Source organism: Pygocentrus nattereri, chromosome 14, assembly GCF_015220715.1.
Source record: "Pygocentrus nattereri isolate fPygNat1 chromosome 14, fPygNat1.pri, whole genome shotgun sequence".
Classification (NCBI taxonomy): Eukaryota; Metazoa; Chordata; class Actinopteri; order Characiformes; family Serrasalmidae; genus Pygocentrus; species Pygocentrus nattereri.
Window position 1 is genome coordinate 29,150,239 of NC_051224.1, and position 20,119 is coordinate 29,170,357.

The 20,119-nt window shown below is 38.2% G+C and overlaps 2 protein-coding genes across 5 annotated transcripts in view; one reads left to right on the top strand and one right to left on the bottom strand.

The window, feature by feature from the left end:
- The first annotated feature begins 317 nt into the window (after positions 1–317).
- Positions 318–17,753, top strand: LOC108431923 (dihydropyrimidinase-related protein 1). The gene is made up of 15 exons (XM_017705411.2): positions 318–476; positions 3,427–3,515; positions 4,747–4,931; positions 5,845–6,009; positions 7,862–7,923; positions 8,005–8,085; positions 9,163–9,231; positions 9,357–9,477; positions 10,309–10,465; positions 10,706–10,847; positions 11,430–11,600; positions 11,731–11,910; positions 13,245–13,410; positions 14,699–14,716; positions 16,515–17,753. The coding sequence occupies exons 1-15, from the start codon at positions 444–446 to the stop codon at positions 16,604–16,606; spliced, it is 1,731 nt and encodes a 576-aa protein (XP_017560900.2). The 5' UTR covers positions 318–443; the 3' UTR covers positions 16,607–17,753.
- Position 17,754: 1 nt separating this feature from the next.
- LOC108431921 (ellis-van Creveld syndrome protein) overlaps positions 17,755–20,119 on the bottom strand; it is a 32,741-nt gene continuing 30,376 nt past the window's right edge. For 2 of the 4 annotated variants that reach the window (XM_017705409.2, XM_017705408.2), the window contains exons 19-21: positions 19,573–19,654; positions 18,750–18,822; positions 17,755–17,886 (exon numbers count right to left, since the gene is read on the bottom strand). In XM_017705409.2, the coding sequence (XP_017560898.1) occupies positions 17,823–17,886; positions 18,750–18,822; positions 19,573–19,654 (219 nt within the window). In that variant the 3' untranslated portion in view covers positions 17,755–17,822. Of the gene's footprint in view, positions 17,887–18,749; positions 18,823–19,567; positions 19,655–20,119 lie in introns of those variants that run through there. The other 2 variants (XM_037544493.1, XM_037544492.1) reach the window with 1 other exon arrangement.

Genomic DNA, 20,119 nt, shown 5'->3' on the forward strand with positions numbered 1-20,119 from the left:
CGCCAGCTTCAAAAGTCATCCATCACTGCATACTCACTGGAATTTGTGGTTAATTTCCCGCGGGGATAGAATTTAAATCGATGTAAACAATTACGCGTTGTTGTTTTTTTTAAACTTTATGTTACAAACAACATGCATACATACAAGAAGGTGCAATTTACATACAAAAAGGCGCAATTTAAAAGAGTACTGCAAGTAAAGGTAAATAAAAAAGGATGGGTGCACCATTTAGTTGTTTTGAGAAAGTAGTGGACTTCCCCTTTAAAGCGTCGGCTCCTCTTTCTTTAAGAACGGTTGTTGTGCGCGTCTCCGCCACATGAGGGCGCGGATGCAACACATCCAGTACCGGGGGGGCGTTTCAATGTGTTAAACCAGGACAAAGTGAAGGATCCACGAGATAGGCAGGAGAGTGATAAAGGAGCAAATCGGAGTTTGCATTGACCATGTCTCGTAAGGAGAGTTCCCCCCGTGCACAGGTAAGATTTATACACATACTCAATCACGCATGCACACACACACGCACACCCACTGTTATCACTAATCCTTTGTTGTCTGGTTCATTTGGTTCTTTGTGTTTTCCACCGTTGCTCCTGCAGCCCTGCACTGCTTTAGCACATGTACTAATCCTCATATAAGCCCTTTAATAGAGATGACGGAGTCAGTGTAGGAACACGCTTCAGTGTGCAGATCCTCACAGAAGCAGTGATTCAGGTCTGTAGTTTAGTGGGTGTATATGTACATATATAACAGCCTGCATGCATGTGATGCTCTGAATGAAACAGTAGGCCCTGATTAAACTGGGGTGGAGGGTGGAGTGATTTATGGGCGTACTCCTCTTTGTGGAGATGCTGCAGACGCTCTGACTGACCCTGCATTGCCTCTGTGTCTGATATGTAGTGCAGCACACTGGGCGTGGAGGCGCTTCCATATCCCGTATGTGGAGGAAGTGAGCCGGTATCCTTGGCAACAGCTATAGATTTGCGGGGTGCCATAAGGTTTGTCTCAGCAGCGTTGTCAGATCTCACGAGAGATTTCGCGATGTCAGTGCTCATGGAGGTTTAACGTAGGCTTGAATCTCAAACGGCTCCATACTCCCTGTGTAGTGCACTATGCAGGTCTTAAAATAACTGCTTCCACACGCAAATAGTGCGTTGTATGCCTAATAGAAAACCTCTTAGATTCAGATTCAAAGTTGTACAAGACATAACACGCATTTATTGTGCTATTTCCCCGTAGAAACCATAGTTTTATGACGTATGAAAGAAACCATTTTAACGGGAAGGGCACAGTTGAAGGGGACTTTGCCGATTTCCTATTTTTCCCGTTATATCAAAAATCGTTGAATAGGGAGAAAAAGACTAAAACTAGAAAAATAAACGTGTAAAAAGGTTTTGGGCAGTAGGACTCGAGTTATTGCTGCTGAGTGCTGATTGGTTAGCAGTACTGCTACCGAGTTCTGATTGAGCAACTCCCTGGCTGAGTACACACTTACTGGAATCACAAACGTACAAGAGGCGCCATTACAACGTCAAAGCACCCAAAAATAACAGCAGTGTTGAAATATTCTATGCCGTTTTGTGTTCCAAAATTACTGTATTTTTGTATAGAACTTAGCAAGTATTATCACCCTAAACGCTTATAGGACTTTATTGGGAGCGCCCTCTAGTGCTGATTCCCTGATTGAGCCGTAGTCACATTCCGTATGTCTTCATTTTTGGGCCATTTCAAGTCCTTAATTTTGTAATCACTCATCTGGATTGAAGGTCTGACTTTAGACATCAAAGTCAAACCATTGTAGTTCATTTGTCTCACACCAAAATTAACTAGGTCATAATCTGATTCTGCTGGATGATTTTCTTGTACTGTGCTTGGAAAAGCAAATTTTCCATTAGAGACACTTACGAAATGTACTGAAGTTTTTTCTAAGATATAATGCCATTATGTTTGTTTAACTACCTATATATATATATATATATATATATATATATATATATATATATATATATATATATAAGTGATTAAGTGATACTTTTTTGATCCCACAACCGGGGAAATTCCACCTCTGCATTTAACCCATCCATGAAGTGAAACACCACATACACACTAGTGAACACACACACTAGGGGCAGTGAGCACACACTTGCCTGGAGCAGTGGGCAGCCCTATCCACGTGCCCGGGGAGCATTTGAGGGTTAGGTGTCTTGCTCAAGGACACCTCAGTCATGGACTGTCAGCCCTGGGGATCAAACCGGCAACCTTCCGGTCACAGGGCCAGATCCCTAACCTCCAACCCACGACTGGCGAATCTGCAGTAATGTTCTGTGTTTACTGACTGTTAAAGATGCACTGTTGTGTTTAAGGTAATAAGGCAAGTAAGTGATTGGAGGAGAGCGTGGGGGGCTGGGGGGAGAGAGCGCAGACGCGGGGTGAGTGAGAGTGAGAGAGCTGCGGTATGTGTGTGCGTTCGGCTCGTGTGCTAGCGTTAGCCCGTTGTTATTTTGGCGTGGTTGTAGCCGATAGCAACCAGGGTAGTTCCGCAATAAAAGCGATGACTGTTCATTGCAACGCCTCTCAACAAGCAGGACGTTACAATATATATGTGTATGTATATATGTGTATGTATACGTGTGTGTGTGTGTGTGTGTGTGTGTGTGTGTGTATATATATATATATATATATATATATATATATATATATATATATATATATATATATATTAATTTGTCTTTTATGTGCATTTCTACCTCTGTTCACATTGAAGCATGTTCAGATCAGATCTTTCAGACTTTGATATTTTTTACTTATACCTTGGTTCTACTTTACCAGTTAAAATACATCAAATATATATTGCTCATAATATTTGCAACTATGCCAATAATTGCCTGCAAATAATTAGCAAGGGCACAATGTCCAGCCATGCTCAATTTTCCCTCCAGCATCCACCTGTCAGGCTCATATTTACACTCATCAGCCATTTTATTAGGTACAATATATGGGAAATTTTGTTCTACAATTACAAATTGAGTACATTTGTTTACCAGAAGACAATGTTGGCTGGATATCTTTGGCTGCTGGACTATTCTCAGTCCACCAGAGACACTGTTGTTTAAAAATAATGCAGAGAAACAGATGGACATAGTCATAGTAGAGCTTACAAAAAGTAGCGCCTATATGGAAAATGTACCTGATAAAATGGACTATGAATGTAGAAGTTTGGTTTGTATCTAATAAAGTGGCCAGTAAGTGTATATGTTTGACATAATCTGTGAAGTTCTAAGGACTCTTCTACTGAAACTATTTCTAAGAACCAGAGCAGTTTTTCACCTCTGGAGATATGAAGCAGATCTACCCCAATGCTAAACTGCTGTATACCATTTCTTATAATGCTACATTTATGTATTTGTTTGTGTGGTTTTGTCTCTGCAGAGTGAGCGACTGCTCATTAAAGGAGGGTGCGTGATTAACGATGACCAATCATTCTTCGCTGACATCTACGTGGAGGATGGAGTCATAAAGTTTGTATCAGCGGAAACACTCCATCTACCACTTCAGTTACATCAGACACCCAATAGTTTTTAATAACTTTATTCTTACTTTCAGAAGTGATGTCATTTCTGTGACATGCTAATAAAAACAGAAAGCATTGATTAGTAAATTCTGCTTGACATGTATTAAATTGGAAAAAGTTCGTAATCAGAATATTTAATATTTTATCTCCTACAATTTTTTGTATATGTAATCATAATATATATAATATATGATCATTCCACATTTGATGTCTGCAATGCATTCCATAACAGTTGGGACAGAAGCATGTTTACCAATGCATTACATTACCTTTCCTTTTAACAACAATTAATAAAAAAAAATTTAAACTTTAGCTGGGCCATCATTATGTGCTTCACCTATCAGTTTCAGTTAGATAAGTCTTATTATGCTCTAAACATATATTTTTCAGCATAAATGGTGCCTTCACAGATGTGCAAGTTGCTGTTGCCATGGGCACATTAATACATCCCTATACCATGACAGATGCTGGGTTTTGAACTTCATACTATTAACAATCTGGTTGGTCCTCATATTTGGCCTGGAGAACACAAAATCCATTTTTTCCATATACTGGGGTAACTTGTCAAACCACGGTGCTACTGTGCAACGATCCATTTCAGATGAGCTTGAGCCCAAAGAAGTTGGCGATGTTTGTGGACGTTTTGACATATGGCTTCTGCTGTGCATGATACAACCTTAACTGGCATTTATGGATGGATGGTCTCTGGCAGTTGTTTATCAAAGTATTCCTGACCCCAAATGGTGATATCAGTCAAAGATTTGTAATGCTGTGTTGTCCGAGGGAGTGAAATGTCATGGGAATTCAGTTGTGGTCTTCAGCCTTGCCATTTCTGCATGGAGATTTCAGTGGATTTTCTGAATCTTTTTGATTATATTGTGCAATTCATATCACCCTCACTGAGAAACGTTCTTAGACTAATGTATTATTGTTGGATTGCACCTCTTCCAATATTTGAGTGTTTTCAGGCACCAGTTTAAGAATGAGTGGATATTTACAAAAAACTGCACATTTCATAAGGAAACACATAAAATATCCTCATACTGTTTTTGTTTAAATACTGGTCAAAGTTGATTTTAACTAGGTAATTGCTGTCTGATTTATTTTTGTTTCACATACTGCCCCAACTGTTTTTCTTTATAGAAATTAAGATGTTTTGTTTCTGTGTTTTGTAACAGGGAGCTGGGTGAGAATGTGACTGTGTCAGGTGATGTACGGGTGATAGAGGCGGGGGGGCGGCTGGTGATGCCCGGTGGTATTGATGTAAACACCTGTCTGCAGAAGCCTTACTTGGGCACCATGCCGGCCGATGACTTTTATGAGGGCAGCAGAGCCGCCCTCGCTGGAGGAACTACCATGATCAGTGAGTGAAACACTCTTGAGGTGGGAATGTAAGATGTGATTCCAGGAAATTGGTCATCTTCCAGAAAATTCAGGTTCATCTGTTAGATTAGTGTTTTAGATCTTTGTGCTAGATTAGTGTGGCTCAACCTAGTCGTTTGTGCCACCATGACTGTCCCATAATTTTACTGTATCCTAGCACCCAGCAAATGAGGTTGAAAAATAAATGTGGAATCATCTGGTGGGCCCCAAAGACTGGCTTGAGAAAGTGTTAGATCATGTGTATAGAAACTCTAGAGCAATAGAAATTCTAGAGCTATTATTGTTGTTTTGCTATAATACTTAACTGCAATTAAGTGTATGTATATATATATATATATATATATATATATATATATATATATATATATATATATATATATATATATGTATGTATGTATGTATGTATGTATGTATGTATATATATATATATATATATATATATATATATATATATATATATATATATATATATATATATATATATATATGTGTGTGTATATACACACACACACACTTGGGAATAGCTTTTCTTGGGAGGACACAGACATACACACACACATTGTTCCCCTGTTCCCCTTCAAAGACACACCTGTTTAAAATTTATACAAGGAACCACCCACAAACACCTCAGGATTAAATCTACAACATCTAAAAGAGACTTATCCAAGGTTAGATATATTGCATATGCATAAAGAAGGGAAAAGTAGAGGAAAAGAAGTTTAAAAACTTATCTTCAAACCTGGAGTTCAAGAATGTATATAACAATGAATAAAATATGCAGAGGAAATGGGACTTCTAAAAACCGTGTGAGCAGAACTACTGAAGAATCGACCAGTTATACACCATTGCTGCAGTGTGTGTGTGTATGTGTGTGTGGGTGTGTGTGTTTGTAGTTGACCATGTGTGTGCGCAGCGTGGTGAGTCTCTGTTGCAGGCGTTTGAGAAGTGGCAGGACACTGCAGACAAGAAAAGCTGCTGTGATTTTTCACTCCACGTGGATGTTCCAGACTGGAATGATACGATCAGAGAAGAACTTCACACACTCGTCCAGGAGAGAGGTCTTTTATGTCCACCTATTCCTCTCCATTACTGTCTGTATTTATCTCTCACAATTTTGCATGCTTAGTATAATTGCATGTGTTTACATGCACTTAGTAATCCATTCATAATCATTTCAGCAATTAATCAAATGTAAACAGCATACTCTGATTTTTTTAGATAAGATTTAAACAGCTCCCATAAGACGGCAACAAAAACTTTTGGGGGCAATGCTGAAACCAACTACATGCTTAATGTACATACATCTATATGATGTATATTCATATTTTCCAGGAAAGTGATTCAATATTTAATAAAAAAAAAAAGATGCGGCATGATGATGAGGTTTTCGTTACTTTTACTTTACATCTTATTCTGTGAGTTTACTGGCTGGTTGAAAAGAAATCTTGTTATTACCTGACTCTTGTAAATTTTGAGTTTTCTCATTATGTGATTACTCAAGTGTAAATATGTAAATGTAAACACGTTGAACGAATTACTGACAAAATCTGATTTTCTTTAGTTATTACATTATTAAGTGCATGTAAAAACACTCATTTAATAACCTTGATTTAAATAATGTGTAGGGTGAGTGGGGAGCAGCAGAACACAATTTATTTTTTTTGCCAAATAATTTAAAAAACAATTTCAGCTGTATTCATTTTTTGTACAGGCAACAAACATATCTCTGATGCAAATGAAATCACAAACCTTATTTGATCATCTGGTATTTGTGAACAATTCTAAAGTGGCTTTAGGTAGGTTTTTTTTTTTAGCAAATTTGACACTTTTTACTCAAATTTTATAAACTTACACTATAGACACAGTTTATTAATCAGAATGAGTGGCTAGTTGTAACTTGTTTTGTGCACAGTGTTTTCAAGTACAAGTGAATACTCAAATCACTGTCACATGACTGTTTTGCATGTATTCGTATACCAGTACATTTCTCTGACAAATAACATGTTGGCACATCATCCACTGAGGAGTCAATACCTTTTGTAGGAGGTGATGAGTCCCCTTCATCATCCATAGCTCATTAGCTCATCTGAAGAGGAGGCCTCATAAGTTCCAAGAAGAGGCCTGTTGTGCTCATATAACATGAAAACCTAGATTTCACTCAGCTGTTATTGAATTATAAAATGTTTTAGGTGTATTCCTCTGCATGCTGCTACCTAGATTAAAGGTACATACATAGAGTCTAAAGCCTCTAGAGAAGTTGTGTGTAACACTGGCGAATTTATCTTTGACCACCAAACGTACCTGCAAATATCAGCACTATAAAGCTTTATTTTATTTATAGGAAGTTCTGGTAAATCTGTAAGTGAAAAGGCCAGCAAAATGTATATAGATTTATTTTCTGTCATTGTTTACATTGGGAAACTTACTAAGCTTTTAACAGCATGCTGTACTTTAGCCAGCCTAGCTCTCATTGGAAGTTATTTATATGCTTCAAAATAGAGCAGTATTACAGCTAACTAGAAGGTGAATATAAATGTGAATTCTACGACTTACACACCCAATTTATTATGAAAATGGTCTTCAGGATGAGCCTTGATTCTTGTCAAAACATGCAGAGAATGTTGCCACACGAAGAGGACCAACCTGTTTAACTACATAAAAAATTCATGTTACATTTTACTGATGTTAGATAATGCCCTGCTATTCCCAGACATCATTTCCACTTTAAATAAATATATTACATCAAGACATATTGCCAAAAGCTAAAAACTCAGTGACGGAGTTGTGTTGCTATATTTTATTTATAGATCATTCAGGACATACACATTTGAATCAGTGCATTACGTAACTGAGCTGAATTATTAACCCTAACTCTGTTCAGCAGTATCTTCTCTGTTTTATTTTACACAGGTGTCAACTCTTTCCAGGTTTTCATGGCTTACAAGGACGTTTGTCAGCTGTTTGATGCACAGGTGAGAATATAAATGTCTGCTTACATTCTGCTGTGATTATTTTTACACCAACTAATATTTGTTAATTCTCTCTCTCTCTAGCTGTATGAGGTGATGGAGTGTCTGAGGGATTTAGGTGCAGTGGTTCTGGTTCATGCAGAAAATGGAGACCTGATTGCTCAGGTAAAGTCAGATTTATGTGTTGTGCTTAAACAGGCAGGTGCCAAACTAAAGGAAAAATGGATGAAAATGCTGAGGAGGCCCAGTTGGCATTGATTTTGGATCAATATTGCAAAAGGAAGAGATATAATGGATTTTGAAAGATGCTTCATTATTGGGCTGCAGATGATCAATGGGCAAATCTATTAATAGGTACAATGACTAAAGTGACATCTACATTAACATCTATGGGAAAGACATCAGTGAACAAAGTTGAAAATTGTGGTCAAAATCTCACATTTAATGTGCATGATTCTCATGCATTAGTGTGATATGTAAGGGAAAACAGAAGACCAGCTGTTTCTCAGCTGATAGAAAATGCAGGGTGTGATCAGACTCTGTCCACAACTACAACGAGAGGGCTATTATAGTAGGATTGCAGTGCATAAACCCCTTATTACAAAGAGCCATCCATGCTTGAGAGTTCAGTGGTGCAAAAACCATAGATACTGGTCTACAAAGATGTGAAAAGTGATATGGATAAGTTATTCTTCACTACATTTTCCACAAGTGGGTAAGCACATGTCGAGTGCAGGTCAGGTGACTCTTATGCTGTTAGGGGTATTTTGCTGCCATGTTTTTGACCGATGTTTTAAACAGCTATAAAATACCTATTTTAAGAATATCTTTTGGAAGAATGATGGTACAACACCTCAGCAAGTCACTTTATATTGGACTTTTCTTTAATTTGTTATCTGTCTGTACATAATTGTTATAGTAACATAAAACATTGTTTTTAGTCTGTAACAAGATGAGAATCTTGAAACTGCAGCAGTTGGTCAGTTTTAATGTTTTATTATTTAGAGTAAAATGTGTTTATGGCGATAAAGTGCTTCACAATACACTTTTCTGCACAGCTATAGTCAAGTAATATACAGTATGGAACACTGAACAACTGCAGAAAAAGACATATTTAGATAAAATCCTGTAAACAACAACCTGTATAGAGAAATAAACTGTATAGTAACAAGTGGTAAATGCTATCCTATTATGAGATGCATTGTGAATACTACTCCTTACAGTTTTATAATTTTTTCTCAGGAACAGAATAAGATTCTTAGTCTGGGTATCACTGGACCAGAGGGACATGTGCTGAGCAGGCCAGAGGAGGTATAAAACCATCTATTCATCCTTTCATACATCCATCCAACTATCAATACAATCACCAGGTTGTGCTGGATTGATTGAAGTATATGAATGCGTTTTTTGCATGTGTTTGCATTCCCACTCCACAGCTCGAGTCTGAGGCTGTGTTCCGAGCTGTAACGCTTGGCAACAGCACAAACTGCCCTGTGTATATCACCAAAGTGATGAGTAAAGGAGCTGCTGACATTGTGGCTGCAGCCAGGAAGAGAGGTACACCCTAGAAGTACCAGACTAATGCAGTAATCACTCAACCTACACATATCAGACTAATGTAGTCATGATACCTCCCTACATGTATCAGACCAATGTAGTTGTCATCCTTCTCTACACATAACAGACCAGTGTAGTCATCCAATCACTGTACTTGTATCAGAGCAGTGTAGTCATCACACCAACCTACACATATCAGATCAATGTAGTTGTCATAGCTCCATACATTTATTAGACTAAATCATAGCACTGTACATGTATCAGCATTCTAATGCAGTCATTATACCTCCCAACACAAATCAGGCTAATGAGGTCATATCACAACACATGTCTCAGAATAATAATGCAGTCATCATACCTCTTTACACATATCAGGTTAATGTTGCCATAATATCGTCTTACACTCATCACAATAATGTATTAATTATATCTCTCTATAAGTATCAGACTGTTGTAGTCATCTTACCTCCTTACATGTATCAAACTAATTCATCATTCCTCTGTACATCTGTTAGCAATCGTTTGATGAAAGTTTCCTAAGATCTTTAATGTAAGAGACCAGACAACTAAGGAGATGTAGCACAATTCTACAGTTTATGATATTATAATAATAGCTTCCCTTTTAGACATGGTGATGGTGAACAAGACACAAGGATTAACATAAATAACAAAACACATGATTGAGTTCAAACCAGAGCTTTGTTTTATATGCAGTTTTAAAATGAAATTTAGTAGAGGTGTGGAATCTCTTCCACACAGCACTGCTGAATCTGTATGTTGTCATTGTTGTGCATCTGTCTCATCAGCCTTTCTTTTGGTTATCTCTGACAGGGTCTGTGGTGTTTGGGGAGCCAATCACAGCCAGCATAGCTTCGAATGGCACACACTATTGGAGCAAAAACTGGGCCAAAGCTGCTGCGTTTGTGACCTCACCACCCCTCAGCCCAGACACCACAACCCCAGATCACCTGACCTCCATGTTGGCCTGGTACCTTCACTGTCAATCACTTTGTGCAGTGTTGTGTGTGGATTAATTTTATGAACTGCTTGATAGATGGCTGTGCACTAGGCATCTGGTAATGCATGGAATCATCATGTTTTTGATGAAGATATTAACTAATAATGACTAATAATTTTAGTGTGCTAATGTTTTTATTTATTTTTGATCAGTCATATATTGATCTGCATGTATATTGCATTGGTAATGTATGGATTGTGTGTTGTGCAGCGGAGAGCTGCAGGTGCTTGGCAGTGCACATTGTGTGTACTCCATTTCCCAGAAAGCAATTGGGAAGGATGATTTTACTCTTATTCCTGAGGGAACCAATGGCATAGAAGAGAGAATGTCCTTCATCTGGGACAAAGGAGTGGTGAGGCACACATCTTTAATTCCTAAGCTTTGAGATCATGTTGCTAAGCTATAATAACATCATAACTGTTAATTAACTATGCTAGCTATTTATCGTTATATGTTTAGCACTTTTAAAAAAAAACCACAATCATACAAGCACAATAGCTATGAGTACAATGTAACAGCTGAATATTTAGTTAACCCATATAACTGCGAAGAGTACAAATGAACTACAAAACTCCCATTGCTCAGTGTGGGTCTTGGTGATGTCATCTAATGACCAACTTTGTAGGGGAAGTGCTCATGAAAATGGTCTTTTATTGACATAGTTCAGGGTATTCAGTGACTGCACACCTGTATTAACTTCTCCCTTACAGCTCTCCCTTACAGCTCTCACTGAAGCCCTCCCTTTTTTCATTAGTGCTCAGAAAAAAACGGTCATGACATAGACTACTGGGCCTGCAGGTCCTGAATGAATTTTTTGAAACAATGATAAAAGAATAAACTTGCAGTATGTGGCTTAAAATTCGGCTGTTCTTACAGTGTGAAAAAATGTCTTTCCTGCATTATGGAAGAAACTCTGAATCTGTCTATCTCACAGGCTGCTGGGAAGATGGATGAGAATCAGTTTGTTGCCGTGACAAGCACCAATGCAGCGAAACTCTTTAACCTTTACCCCCGTAAGGGCCGTGTGGCTGTGGGCTCTGATGCTGATCTTGTCATCTGGGACTCAGACAAGATCGAAACCATCACAGCCAAGTCTCAACATTCGGTGAGGAATGTGTTGCTTTAATAATGTTTTGGTGCTTCTTTTACAACAAGTGCTCTCTGTCTCATACTTTTCCACTTTCCCTTTCCTCTCTACCTCCATCAATCTCCCAATCTTCATCTTTGTCCCTCAGCTGGGGGAGTATAATATATTTGAGGGACAGGAGGTTCGGGGAGGACCACAGGTTGTGCTGAGTCAGGGTCGGGTTGTTTTTGATAACGGCACCCTCAACGTCCAGCCAGGATCCGGACGCTTCATTCCACGTAAAGCCTTCCCTGACTATGCCTACCAGCGCATTCGTATGAGGAACAAGGTATCTGATCCCGAAGTCTTTTAATTGTGTGATCTGGTTCAGTTACATTTTTCTTTTGTTTTTAAAAACATCCACTTCCTGCTGAATAATCTTTAAATAACACTTTATTAGTTGAGACAATGCTGTCAACTTATGTTTGCACTTTGAGAAGAAACTGTAAAACTGTAGGAGAGGAGACAACTCCAAGAACAGGACTGGAGTTTTGGGTGCTTTCTCTTTTTAAGTTAGAAGGCTGGACTCCCCCTTGATGGCAGAGGGGTACAAAATCATTGTCACAAGAAACTGAAAATAGACATTGAAAATTAATAGGACATTAAATTAGAAGGAGGAGCTTCAGGCATGGTCTTTTCTTTCAAACTTCACTTGTTTCATAGCTCCATATTGAACAATTCTGTTTAGCTGCACTATGTAAGTTTTGGGGTTTTGGTGACCACTCTGGTGGAAATCTGTAATTACATTCAGCATGCTTAAGAATATTTTGTAATATCGGTTGTGCTTTAGACCTCTTTTCTGAGCAGATGAATCTTATGTTTGCCTGTGCACTGAAAGAGTACTCAAAGAGAACTTGGTGAAAGACGTCATCCGTAGATGTAACCGAATTATCTACTATTGTCATCATGTTGATTTTGCATTTGAGACCAACTTACATATTCTTTTTGAGCCTCTGCATGTGACATTAATACTTAAAAGATGCATACTTAAAAGAGAAATCTGAAAGACACTTCTGACTTTTAATTATTATTTCAGGCCTTACAGGGTGACTTGCAGCAGCAATTATAACAGAAAAAAAACAAACAAACTTTCATGTAACTTTAACAGTGAGTATTGAAACCAATTTTAATGGAGTTCTTGTTTTGGGGCCTATGATATAATTTTGCGTCTTGTTTAAAAATAATAAATGTATAACATATTTATGTGCATTGAGTCTCAAGCTTTACCATAGTTACAAAATATCTTTGAAGTTACCCTAGGCCATCTGTAAAAAAAAACACTGTCAAGACCACTAGTCTAGATTAATCTTTTTTGTTGATATTAAAACTATTAAAATATTTTAAAATATTAAAACTACATGATATCAATTAATGAAAGAAGTAAAAATCACATTACTTTCTTTGCTTTTAAAGGCTGAAATGCTTGTTTTGAACCATTTTCATATCTGATTTACAATTTTATACCCCTAACACTGACCTTAATGGCTGATCATAAATCCTGAATTATGCACAAACACTGTCAGGACAAAAAGGGTACTTTACAGGTACATTTTTATTTCTCAATGTACAAATAATGTAAATGTACCCTCAAAGGTACTAATCTAAGTGCATGTTTGTGTGTAGGTCTCTTCCCTGCATCCAGTTTCTCGTGGTGTCTATGATGGGCCTGTCTGTGACGTTCCTCCTACACCTAAATACTTAACTCCTGCACCTTCTGCTAAAACTTCACCTGCCAAGAACCAGCCTGCTCCAGTCAGAAACCTGCACTTGTCCAACTTTAGCCTGTCAGGTGAGCAGACAATCATGAGCAAAAGCACAATCAAAACACTGAAACAAAAGAGTACACAGTTGGACAGGTTGTACATTCCATTAAATTTACATATTGCATAGACTCTTAACCAGAGAAACATTAATCTGTTTTAAGGGGTCTAATCGCCAGAGGTGTCAAATTCAGGTCCAGAAAGTAAAAGTCCTTCCCAGGATTTTGTTCCAACAGGCTGGACAGCTCTGCTGGTGGTGTGATCAAACTAGAGAAACCAGCCTGTTGGAACAAAATCCTGGGAAGGACTTTTACTTTCTGGACCTGAATTTGACACCTCTGCGTGTTACAAATGTAGGCAGATACACTGCTCAAAAAATAAAGGAAACACTTAAACAACACAATATAACTCCAAGTAAATCAAACTTCTGTGAAATCAAACTGTCCTCTTAGGAAGCAACACTGATTGACAATCAATTTCACATGCTGCTGTGCAAATGGAATTGACAACAGGTGGAAATTATTGGCAATTAGCAAGACACGCTCCATAGAGTGGTTCTGCAGGAGGGGACCACAGACCACTTCTCAGTAACTATGCTTTCTGGCTGATGTTTTGGTCACTTTTGAATGTTGGTGGTGCTTTCACACTCGTGGTAGAATGAGACGGACTCTACAACCCACACAAGTGGCTCAGGTAGTGCAGCTCATCCAGGATGGCACATCAGTGCGAGCTGTGGCAAGAAGGTTAGCTGTGTCTGTCAGCGTAGAAGACAGGCCAGTACACCAGGAGACGTGGAGGAGGCTGTAGGAGGGCAACAACCGAGCAGCAGGACCGCTAACTCCGCCTTTGTGCAAGGAGGATCAGGAGGAGCACTGCCAGAGCCCTGCAACCAATTTAATTTTGTGTGTGACTCCAAATCCAGGCCTCCATTGGTTAATAAATTTGATTTCCATTGATGATTTTTGTGTGATTTTGTTGTCAGCACATTCAACTTTGTACAGAACAAAGTATTCAATGAGAATATTTCATTCATTCAGATCTAGGATGTGTTATTTGAGTGTTCCCTTTAATTTTTTGAGCAGTGTATATATGTTAGGAGTCTTGCCCAAGGACTCTTATTAGCATTGTGTGCTTGCCTAGGCATGAACTTGAACAGCAGGTGGCTTCATGAAGAACAGGGGTATTACCCACCACACACTATACCAGCCACTGTTCTTCTTAAAGACTTCTTAAAGAAATAAACTCCACCTGTGCTCAGCTTAATGGACACTCAACTGATCTGTGATTCTTTCTGTTCTTTCGCATTGTTTTCCACAGGGCCGGAATACCCACAAGGTCAGTAACGCACCCATACAAAAATCATAAGCTGGTCTGAGATACAGTGGCAAGAAAAGTATGTGAATTACCTGCATTCATGCATCGTCATCTTAAAATATGGTCTGATCTTCATCTAAGTTCCAATAAAGAACAAACACAATCTATTCCATCTAATTATACATAAAATAAGTAATGCAGCTATCAAAGGTGCTTGCTTGAAGTTGCTGCTGTCAGTTGACCAGTTATTAAATACAAGGGTTCACTCACTTTTTCAGCCAGCACTTTTTTTAATGTCTACTGTTTCATTAGTGTGCATAATAAAGGCAAGAAAGATTATAACTGTGTATTATTAGCTTTTTGCAGAAAAATAGGAAATTCCAAAGCGTTCACTTTTTCTTGCTACTGTATTTTTATAACTGTATTGTCACAAGTGCTATTCAGACAGCAGTAGTTTTACATGGGGAGGGTAATGTAATGATTACCAGTGGTTCTCTGCGATTTCAGTCCTGTCTGAATCCACCATGTCAGTAAATTTTACGGACTGCGTGCATTAGTAAAATGGTTGTGATTTTTACCTAACATAATATCAACTGTAGAAATAACCCCAGGTTACATTAATCCAGTGTAAATTGCCATGTGATAAATACTCTTTGAAATTGAGTGAGAGGTTTTTTCTCTTTACTTTTGTATAGAAGTACTCAAGGAATTCAAATTAAGTTGATATGTACTGACCTACCTCAAGGGCATAAGTCAGAACAAAAAAGTTTGATTTTATGAAGCATTGCAAAGTGTTGCTAATGACAATACCTGTTATACACTGCATTCACATTAGAGGCTAGGTAGATGGTGAGGGTAAGCATAATCATAATTAAATGAAATCACTAGACTGGAAAAAGGACATATGGTCACCCTATGCAAGCTACTGTGCTATAGCTCTAAACACCAAAAAAAAACGGTTTGATTTCTCTACTGTGGTGTGTGGCAGTAAATGCACCACAATCGGCAAGCAATCCTTAGGTTATCCAGTAGGTCACAGATCCAAACATCACATAACTTGTCTCACTTCGTCACATCTCTCAATTTCACTCTCATATTTAAGTCATTATAATTTAAACTTGTCAGTGGTATATCAGTTAGCCAGAATCAAGCCTGTGCTGTGGTTAGCAAGAGCTGTTATCATGCTAGCTAAGCTAATGCTAACCAGCTATCATTTTGCCACACTGTTGTTAGAAAAAGGTTTCATCATTTATTGAATGATGGACTGAAAGTTGTGCACTGCATTCGCTTACTTGGTGACCAACGAAAGGAACTTCAACAGCTTGGAACTCTATACCAGTAATATTTAGAGACTGTTGAAAGGCATGAAAAGTGTGGCTACTGCAAAACCTCAGTTGGTGACATGTCACAAAGAGTTGGTTTGAGGTAAAACCATATAAAATAAGAAATCTCGATAAAATAACACAGATGAGGTGCCTATTCTATTTATGTCTTTATTCCAGAAAAGAGTAGAAAATGTATCAAAACATTTAATTTAGGTGTTACTTCTTTCATGCCAACCATCTGTCTTGCAGTCTTGAATTGAATGCAGTATGTCATTAACATTGTCATTAGCTTGGGAATTTACAGCCAACAGTGAACATCACTGCATAAAATCTAACTGAATAGTGCATAAACCTATTGACATAAAAAGCTTAAAAAAAAAACCTAACAACTTGTTTCCAAACATTTGGCTTGTAATGTAGGTTATTACAAATACTGTGGCTATGTTTATGCTATCAACTAGCTTCATGTTTCACCTTTAAACTAAACTCTGCAGCTTCCCAGGCGGATGAGAATGGACCTCGCCGTGCCTGCCACCGCATTGTGGCGCCACCCGGAGGACGCTCCAGCATCACCAGTCTGGGCTGAGAGAAAATGGCTCTCTCAACTTACTCAATGAAACCAATGGTGCTTATTGCCTCTGCCCAGAGAAACCTGGAGCAGAAGTGTTAGTGTGTGTGTTTATTACTGCATGTGGATAGTGGGTTACCTGCATGTCAAGTCTGATGCTGCTGTTAAGTGCTTCTAGTGTTCTCTTGGATGAGATATGACCCTACACGTTCTTTAAAGGAATACTCCTTCGTTTTTCAGTTCAATCTTTATCTGCCACATCTGTGCTGTTTTGTATATTACCAGGGACAATAATTGTAACACATCTGCTTTTCCTTATAAAAGTCCAGAAAAGCCAATAAGTTGAAAAACACTTAATTTCCAGTGAACAGACATTAAGCACAGGTTTTTTAATCATCAGGAAAAAGCACAAAACTTCATTTAACAGAAAATTATAGTATGTACTGTGTCCAACCTTTGCCAGCTTTCAAAGGAATCTGCAAGAAGTGTTCTTCCACACCTCCAAAAGTCAGTTAAAGAAGTTCATTTTTTTGGGTTCTCATGATCTAAGAAATCTTAAAAACACAATGATGTTGAGGACTTCTTTGTTCTGAGAAAACTATCTGTTTTTGTCACTTTCCTTTTCTCAGTAACTGCTTCTTGACACCTATACATTCTTGATTTTCTCAATTGATTTTCTCCTCTCTCTCAAAGATGAAAGTTATTTATCTGATGGGGACAGTATTGGTGTACTGCAAGGTCATTCACAGTTTATACGAGTCTTCGTTTCTTTGTCTTTTAATACTTTTTTGAACTTCACTTTTTTAAAGAACTGTTTTTCGTTTGACTTTGCTATAGGTGTGGCAGATGGCAATTAGGGTGAAAAACGCTGAAGTAACCCTTTAACCCCTAAAAATCCGACCAGAGAAAGTGTCTGCATCTGTGACTGTTTTGTAGGATGTTGTAGGTGATTTTACTTTGAGTCTAGGACCAAAATATCAACAAGGTCCCAGAGATCTTGAAGCAAGATGCAAATTTCTGTATCTTTACTGCTGTTTTTGTACCCGTTTTTTTATTTTATTTATTATAGACACCATAGCTGTTTCTATGCTGTGCTGTTAGTGCTGTGTGATGTAGCTTAAAAACATTTAGAGGTGATAAATAAAAAATGACAATGGACAAAGAGCTTTTGAACATTTTTTTTTTTTTTTTTATAAAACATGCCTCACACATGAAAACAGAAAACACCCATTAGTCAGGATTGTAGTGTCTCTCTCCTTCTGGGCCTACCATTCTTCCAGCCTTCTGCACCGATTAGTCTGTTGAAGAGAAATAGAAAGAAAGAGAGACCAGTCAGTTTTGTTCTTATGTTTTTGCTAAAGAAACTCTTAAAGGATCCACTTATGGCACAGTACATAAAAATCGCTTGTCCTCTATTGCATTACTCACTTCAAGTTCCAATCTGCCCCAGAAGCAACATCAACAACTTTGCACCGGGAACTTTAATGAAATTGATTTCCATGGTAAAGCACAACTGCACACAAGCTTAAGATCACTATGCTCAATGCTAAGCATCGGCTGGTGTAAAGCATAGGACTCAGGAGCAGTGGAAATTTTTCTTCATTATCTGGCAGTCTGATGGATGAATCTGGGTTTAGAGATGCTACCTTCCAGAATGCATAATGCATTCACTTGACAGTAAAGTTTGGTGGAGGGATGGAGGGATGGAGTCTGGGGCTGTGTTCTGGGGACTCTGCCCCTTAGTTATCCTTAGTGAACGGCAATGTTAATACTACAACATATAAAGATATTTTAGACAATATGCTTCCATCTTTGTGGTAACAGTTTAGGGGAAGCCCTTTACTGTTGCAGCTAAACCGTGCACCATGGACAAAATGAGGTTGGTGTGGAGGAATGCCAGTGGCCTGCACACTGCCTTGACCTCAACCCCACTCCGAATGCCTTTGTTTACGTCTCAACAATAGAATTATGCCAAAAATGTTAAAACATTGGTGGAATTCACTAATTAAAAGGTATGTCTGGATGCCTTTAAAATCAGCAAACTGTTTTTTGTAAATGTGGTGAACTGTTTTCATGGAAAGAGATCAGAGTTTTCAGGTGATTTTAAAACAACTGGGACTGTTTACTATATGCTATGATGGAGCCAGCAAGGAGTAAGTACCTGTAGGTGGCACCACTAAGTAAAGACTGATCTCTTTCTTGGCTTCTTAGTGGCAGTGCACTAATCTCTGCACCTACAAACAGATAAACATCCAGTCATGTACAAAAGATTAAACATCCCCATGTTTTGATGAGAAGTTAATACATCCTCTAAAGCCCATATCACACACAAGGCCAGATAAGGCCCTTGACGCATTCTTATCCAGCCCGGGAAATTATTTACATTTTCTATTCATGTTAGCCTGTTTCATACCTGTACTACAATTCCCAGCATGCATTGCAACATAATGTGTGCCACTAGCTCTATGGGACTACAGCAAAGAAAAGGTGCCAAGAGTCTAGTTCAAGCAAACAGGTAGGTTAAAAAGAACTACCTCCTTTACAATATTCTAATACTTCTCATGTAATATTTCAAGGACTACTACAAGTGCATATACTTTGCTGTTGATGTTTTACCAGCCAGTTCAGGTTATAGCAAAATGTTATTTAAAAATGAAATAAAAATTATAGCCATTCTCTGGCCCACTGATTTCTTGAGATTTTTAATATATCTTTTCCTTTTAGTGGTTGATTTTGACTCCTCTGCTCTAAAGGGAACAAAGTCAAATATGGCACTTTTCTAAAACTTTTAGTTTAAAAACATTGGAAAAAATACATATCAAATATGTTACAACGTTTGCACATGTCCCTCCTCCAAAATGCCAAATTCAGCAAATAAACAGTAATTGTGCATTAATGCCTGTCTACTCTATTTGATTCCCAAACATGTAGGGCTGAACCACACCGATTGGCATGGACATGGAGTGTTTATGACTGAGACTAACCTGCACAGATGTTAGTCTGTGTGTCTGTCAGAGGTACCCTTGCTAGTGTTGCCAGACGAGACAGGAAACTGTCCTCTTCCTCCTAAATACAACACACAGAAAAATACACTATATTATCTTTACACATTACTACTCATAGTGTATGTGGGTGAAACTTATGAATACCAAATTTCCCCTCGCACATTATTGGTCATTAACACTGCTGCCAACAGGACCAATCTGTGAATTTCCCTGGTGTGGGACTAATTAAGATAAGATAAGATAATCCTTTATCACTACACTTAGTCATGTTAAACTGTTTTCTTGTAAGGGATTTCCACATTTTTTTCATAGTTAAATCACAAGCTGTAAACAAAATCATGCCTTGACGTGAAATGCTGTATTATGGAGTGTTGGTGGTAGGAGCCAGACGTCTGAATCGCGTAGATTAACTGGTGGTTTTGAAGAATATGTAAAATGGCTACATTTGTGTTGTGAACAGTTGACTCCTGGTTCCTATTACCACCACGGTCAAGAAATCAGTACCATTTCACGTCAAACCACTCGA

What these genes read in the sequence shown, in the direction of transcription:
- LOC108431923 (XM_017705411.2), top strand. Translation starts at nt 444, where the DNA reads ATGTCTCGTAAGGAGAGTTCCCCCCGTGCACAG. An exon ending in TGCTGAGCAGGCCAGAGGAG is followed by an intron (nt 9,232 to 9,356) that starts GTATAAAACCAT and finishes CCCACTCCACAG; the next exon opens with CTCGAGTCTGAGGCTGTGTT. An exon ending in GGCTGCAGCCAGGAAGAGAG is followed by an intron (nt 9,478 to 10,308) that starts GTACACCCTAGA and finishes TATCTCTGACAG; the next exon opens with GGTCTGTGGTGTTTGGGGAG.